We start from the raw sequence: 7,128 nt of genomic DNA, 5'->3' as shown, positions 1-7,128 counted from the left end.
GACCCCCATTTAATGGCATTTCTATCTCTGGGACTCCAATTCATGTTGTAAAATCAATGTTATCTTAACTCTGAGAGTGTACAAATGGAACCAAATGGACCCGTTAGGGTCCATTTGGTTCCATTTGTACACTCTCAGAGTTACAGACCCATAAGGGTCAATTTGGTTCCTATCCATCATTTAGCTGGGGACCCCCTGGAACCCCCCCAAGTACCCCTGGGGGTCCCCGGACCCCACTTTGAGAACCAATGCCTTAACTGATAGGATCGAACCCGCGACACACTGTCAGGCTACTTTGGAGCCTATAGGTGCCCGGAACGCTACGCCAGCGGCAGCGAGTTTAGAGCTTTGTAGATCTGCTACTTTTGATGGTTTTGTGTGACGCTCATGTAGTATGATCAAGCAGGCCAGTTGATTTACAAAAAAAACAACAAAACTCATTTATAATGGGTTTCTGGCTGACAGCAACCATCAAATATTGAAGAAACAAAACTCAAGTCAAGCAAAAGTACCTCAAAATTGGTACTCAAGTAACAGCACTCGAGTAAAAGGTACTTAGCCCTTTAAGACCTGAAGACGCATCTGTGTCATTTTTAGATTTGAGCTAAAAAAAGCATTATTTTACACTTTGGGCTATTCAAAAATAGCAGATATACAAGCTCGTAGCGTGGCACCGAGTGCCGCGCTACGAGCTTGTAGATCTACTTTTTTTGAAAAATCGTAAAAATGTGTGCACATCTTTCAATATATATAGTTCTTTAAAGCAAACATTTTTAACTCAAATTTTTGCTTCTGGGGGGGTCCCTGGAACAACATTGGGGTCTTGGGGGGGTCTTCAACCAGCATGTTTTGTTGGTTTAGTTTGAGCGATTGGGGTGTGTAACCTCTATCTGTCTCCGTGCATTACTGATGCATGAATTTCCCGTTCCCGAAAAAAAAAAAAACCTGTGTCTTGCAGTGGGAGAGAATTACTCATGCCGAGCCGCTGATAAGGGATTCGAGTCCGTGTGATATTAGCGGAGAAAGAAGCCGCTGTTACACTGGTCCCTGATACGGCACTGGAGCGGGACAGCTTCCATCTTCTGAACAATTACACGACAGAGAGGAGCCCAGTGAAAGATACGCTAATGCCCCGACTTCAAACAGTCCGTTTGAGGATATTTTTTGTAGACAGCAGCGTGATACTAAACATGATGAAAGTTTTCACTTTTCAGTCAGTCAGTCTGTCTGTTTGTTTCTCTCTCTCTCTCTCTTTCTCTCTCTCTCTCTCTCTCTCTCTCTCTCTCTCTCTCTCTCTCTCTCTCTGTCTCTACGTTTAAAATAAACCAGGGCCGAGCGTTCCATAAATATTATTTTAAAACGGACAAGGGCATAATAATACTTTTTAATCTTTAAGCGTTATATGAAGACATTTCATTCCGTCATTAAAATGAGTAACTGGTGGTGATATATATATATATGTGGTTGCTGTACAGTTATGGGCAGTGGTTCTCAAAGTGGGGTCTCTGGCAGGGGTCCGCCCAGAGGGTCCTTGAAGAGGGGGATCCAGGGGGTCCCCCAGCTAAATGAGTTGATATGGCATCACAATCAGTCTAACCACTTCAACCCCAGTGTATGCATCGTCCATTTTCGAAAACCTTGAACAAATTTTGGACAAATCCTTTTTCGATTTCTTTGGCTGTTCAAAAATAGCAGATCTACAAGCTCATAGCGTGGCACTCGGTGCAAACATTTGTGCAAATCTTTGAATACATATTGAAAAAATCACACCCTGTGTGAAGTGAGTGGTGTCTTGCTTAGCTTGGCTAACTTGTTCAATCAGCCAGGCTAACATGTCCAATGTTAGCTTGGCTGATGGCACTGATGTCACTTTGAAACATGTAAACAATGTTTCAAAGCGACACACCTATTTATAGGGCTCTATTTCGTCATGCGTCTCGCTAGCCAATCAAAGCACACCCTTTCAACATATTGTCACGTGTCACGTGATGCTTGACCAATGTTAGCTTGGTGGACACACGGACATACAGACATACAGTACATACATACATACGGACACACAGACAAAGCCACGTATAGGAGTGGTTGCCTTCGGCACCACTCAAAAATGTAAGCGAACATTTGTAACTCAAATATATATATATTCAAACTAAAGATTTGTACAAATATTCACGATGCTCATGTGTTATTCACTTCCTTCAGGCTTGTTTTCATAGACATATGGTCGCTTATATCTCTCGCAAAATCTGGCAACACCTGCTGACCTTTTTGTTTTGCATTGTTTTCATTGTGTTTGTCAAACCCAGCTGACATTGACGACCTGAAGATCTGCTATGTGCTGCGCAAAGAGGAGAACGTCACGTCCGACCACTTCGGCTTCTCCGTCCAGGATCACGGTAAGAAGAACCAACGCATTTATGTCGCTTTCCTTTCAATTGGAAATGTCCTTCTTTCTTTTTTAACCCATTGAGACCTGGAACTGTGTCATTTTTAGATTTGAGCTAAAAAAGCATTATTTTACACTTTGGGCTATTCAAAAATAGCAGATATACAAGCTCATAGCGCGGCACCGAGTGCCGCGCTACGAGCTTGTAGATCTGCTATTTTTGAAAGATCGTGAAAATGTGTGCAAATCCTTGAATATATATATTTCTAAAGCAAACATTTGTAACTCAAATCTTTGCTTCTGGGGGTCCCTGGAACAACATGTTTTGATGGGGGTCCCTGGAACAAAATATTTTGATGGGGGTCCGTGGCCAAATACATATCATTTTGGGGGTCCTTGACATGAAGAAGATTGAGCACCACTGATATAGAAACATACGTTTTTCAGAATACTGTTGAGATTTAGGAGACATGTATAGAATCGGCTTCAGGTCTCAATGGGTTAATCCATTCAACTGTTTTCATCTGGAGCGACACTTGAAAAAGTACAAACTAAACTATAAAGGAGTGCTTGTGCCAGCGGGGGAACCTCGCTATATATTGTGCTCATTGCTCAAGGACACTTCTTTACTGGATAAAGTGGGCTGTTAATGGACACACTTGGGCTTTTATGGAACTCAAAGCTATCATCATTCAGGCTTTTTTTCTCTTTGTATCCACTTTGTATCCAACCACCAGACATTGAGCGTTTACCTCTAGAAATAACAGTAATGCTCACTGTTCCGCTGGCGAAAGCTATAAGTATCAGACTATGTAATTTCTGTTCTAATGCATCGTGCAGGAGCAGTGAAAACTGTAAACAAGTATATTTACACCACTGTAGAATACACGGCACATCCGTAGTTCCATGTTTTTTTGGAAAGGAAACCTCCCCATGTGAAATGATTGCTGCTCAGGCCTTTAATATCTTTCCGTATCTGCCTACTGTATAATATTGGCAGATAATATATTAGAAAGCCATCTGCTGCTACAGTGTATTATAGCCGCTGTAACTGTGGGTCAAAATATCAATTTCTGCATATTCTCCATAGGCTAATGGAGGTCGCTGTGTTGATACGGCTCTAACGGCAAGATACACATTATGCCACATTTTATTAACCCATTAAGACCGGGAAAGCATCTGTGTCATTTTAAGATGTCAAAAATAGCAGATATACAAGCTCATAGCGCGGCACCGAGTGCCGCGCTATGAGCTTGTAGATCTGCTATTTTTGGGAAAAAATCGTGTGTCTTTAAATATGTATATTTTTAAAGGGAACATTTGTTACTCAAATCTTTGCTTCGATCTGGGGGATTCTACAAATGTCTTCAGTTTAAAAAAAAAAACGTATCTTGCTATAATTTCTCAAAAATTATATGTATTTGGCCGTGGACCCCCATCTCAAAATATGTTGTTTCACGGACCCCCAGAAGTTGTAACAGAGTAAAAAATGTTCGCTTTAAAAAAATGACATATTCAAAGATTTGCACAAATTTTCACGATTTTTCCAAAAATTGGAGATCTACAATTTATATCTGCTGTTTTTTGAATAGCCAAAGAAATCTTAAAATGACACACAGATGCGTTCCCGGTCTGAATGGGTTAACTTTAGCGTTTGTAATGAGAATACTTCAAGGTCCGTGGAGGATGAGTAAGAGCGTCTCGTGTTGTGTGCGTGTGTGTGTCTGTGTGTGTGTGTGTGTGTGTGTGTGTGTGTGTGTGTGTGTGTGTGTGTGTGTGTGTGTGTGTGTGTGTGTGTACATTAACGCACACTTTTAATGCTTTTTAATGCGCCTCGAAATGACGCTCGCAAGGCCGCATGTATAATTTGTGAGCTTGGATCTAGAACACACACACACACACACACACACACACACACACACACACACACACACACACCGCAATATTATATATAGTCTCTGTCTGGGTGGAAACCTCATAACGTCCAAAACCGTTACTTTTCAGGATTCAAATTCAAAAGCATCAGAAGTAGCAGATCTACAAGCTCAAAACGCGTCGCTTCGCGCCGCGTTTTGAGCTTGTAGATCTGCTACTTCTGATGCTTTTGTGTGACGCTGTAGTATGATCAAGTAGGGTGTTAATTTACAAAAAAAACTCAAAAAGTTAGAAAATGGAGATGAGAGGTTTCTGCCTCCGAGAGCAACGATATTCCATCTGTATCTGTTCGGGGGGGTCCATATCTACACTTTTTTTTTACGACTTTGAATTATTAACACTTTAACCCATTGAGACCGGAAGCCGATTCTACATGTCTCCTAAATCTCAACAGTTTTCTTAAAAAACTTATGTTTCTATATCAGTGGTGCTCAATCTTTTTCATGTCAAGGACCCCCAAAATTATATGTATTTGGCCGCAGACCCCCATCAAAATATTTTGTTCCAGGGACCCCCAGAAGCAAAGATTTGAGTTAAAAATGTTCGCTTTAAAATATATATATATTCAAAGATTTGCACACATTTTCACGATTTTTCAAAAATAGCAGATCTACAAGCTCATAGCGCGGCACTCGGTGCCGCGCTATGAGCTTGTAGATCTGCTATTTTTGAATAGCCCAAAGTGTAAAATAATGCTTTTTAGCTCAAATCTAAAAATGACACAGTTCCAGGTCTTAATGGGTTAAAACGGATTTCGCCGCGTGGAAAATAATAACATAACCGTCGAATTTGCCGAGTCTGCATCTTCGACGTGCATCTTAAACCACACCAAACCCCACGCATGATAATCCCCCGGGCTGTCAAAAAGACAGCTATAGGGCATTTGCATTCTGCGTGCTCATCGGTACATCTATCGCATTATATAGCGACACACAAACAGCTTTACATGTCTCATTATATGTATTTGTAACTCTGATGACAGGTTCATGGGTTCTCGTGGAGATGTGAGGCCGTCTCTGACAGTAATATATGAACACTATGGCAGGCTGCCTGGCTGCTTATTTTTCATGCATAAAAGCAGCGTCGATTTTGTGTCCGTGATTCCGTGTCCACTTTGGTATAGCAGCAGCAACGACTGGAATTCAAACCTAGAGAAAGACGTGCAGTTACTGTATGAACTCTTTCACCTCTTTACTGCTCTGTGGTTCTCAACCTTTTCAGGCTGTGAGTGTGACCCTCAAAAAGAATCCTATTTGAACTGGGGACCCCCACACCCTGAACAAGCACTTGGAATGTAGGCATTCAATTTAGTTTGACTCGGTTCCACAGATAAATATTGTGAAAATATAGCAGATCTACAAGCTCACAGCGTCCTTGGCCTGAAAACGTTGAAGACCCCTGCTATAGAGCATGGGTATTCAACAGGGGGTCCGCGACCCCTAGGGGGTCCTCAGAGTCATTGCAGAGGGGGCCGTCAAGTTATTGTTTGATAGAAACGCTTATTTATCTATTAACATTTAAATATGTCTGAAAATATCCAAGAATTTTGTTTTCTTTTGAAGCTGAGAGGGATGGCATAGGATGAACACTTGTAAACCCGCTAATTGGTATTATTACGTCCTATAGGCCACCTCTGTACTGTCTGTATCTTTCTACCATCTCTTTCTACAAAGTGCCCCCTAAATTGCTTTGAACTTTTCAAAGCAATCGGGAAAAAACAGAGACAGACAATGCTTTTAAAAATATCCATGACAACACACCTACAGTATATAATACAGTTACGTTTGTCTTCTTTCTTCCTCATCTCTGCTCTTTCTAAATTGACCCCTTGATGACTTTGAACTTTTCGTTGGTACAGAACCTTCCAGCACACTCACCCACCCACCTGTTGTTTTCATTTTTTTTTATCGTGGTGGAGGTTCTTATGTGGTTCAACTTAAAAATGTTGTCTAAATCCTAACAGTATGTTGCTATGTCAGTGGAGCTCCAACTTTTTCATGTCAAGGACCCCCAAAATGTATTTGGCCGCGGACCCCCATCTCAAAATGTTTTGTTCCAGGGACCCTCAGAAGCACATATTGCAGTTAAAAATGTTCCCTTTAAAAATGTATATATATTCAAAGATTTGCACAAATGTTCAAGATTTTTCAAAAATAGCAGATCTACAAGCTCATAGCGCTATGAGCTTGTAGATCTGCTATTTTTGAATAGCCAAATCCATCTTAAAATGACACAGATGCATTCCCGGTCTTATGTGATTATTTTTTATATATATTTTTTTGTTAGATTGTTAAAGCTCTATACTGATATCATCTCTCCAGCTCTTTAGTAAACAGAAAATATATGTTCAGGTCGGGGAAACCAATTTTATCCAATCAGGAGAGAGAACCCTGCACACAAAGATCATTTATCTGCTTCAATGTAGTGTCCCAGTTCCAATTTTGTCTGCTATTTGTTTTGTTTGTTTCATGATCTCTTCCGCTGTCACTTGTTTATCCTGTATCTTGTATGAGTTAACTCTCACACAGCTCTTTAGCTCTATAGCAGTATATATTCTCACATGTTGCTATTTTAATTTAGTGCTATTTAACACGTATTTAATTAAACCGGGAAACCATCTGTGTCCTTTTAGATTTGAGCTATATGAGTGTGTGTACAGTATTTCACGATAAAAAGAAAATTGCAGATCTACAAGCTCACAGCGTGTCACTCCGTGCCACACTATGAGCTTGCAGATCTGCTATTTTCGAAAGATCGTGAACATTTGTGCAAAGCTTTGAATTTATATATATTTTTTAAAGCTTTGT

At 40.6% G+C, this 7,128-nt stretch overlaps 1 protein-coding gene across 1 annotated transcript in view; it reads left to right on the top strand.

Annotated features, from left to right (window-relative positions):
• The window catches only part of LOC311057774 (FRAS1-related extracellular matrix protein 2-like), a 191,407-nt gene that overhangs the window by 17,159 nt on the left and 167,120 nt on the right, over positions 1-7,128 (top strand). Inside the window, exon 5 of the mRNA XM_084074856.1 lies at positions 2,307-2,396. Within this exon, the coding sequence (XP_083930982.1) occupies positions 2,307-2,396 (90 nt within the window). The remainder of the gene's footprint in view (positions 1-2,306; positions 2,397-7,128) is intronic.

The sequence above is a fragment of the Gymnoscopelus microlampas genome (assembly GCF_963454915.1).
Source record: "Gymnoscopelus microlampas genome assembly, chromosome: 12".
NCBI lineage: Eukaryota > Metazoa > Chordata > Actinopteri > Myctophiformes > Myctophidae > Gymnoscopelus > Gymnoscopelus microlampas.
The sequence above is the reverse complement of the archived record's forward strand: the minus strand, read 5'-3'. Positions and strand labels throughout refer to the sequence as shown.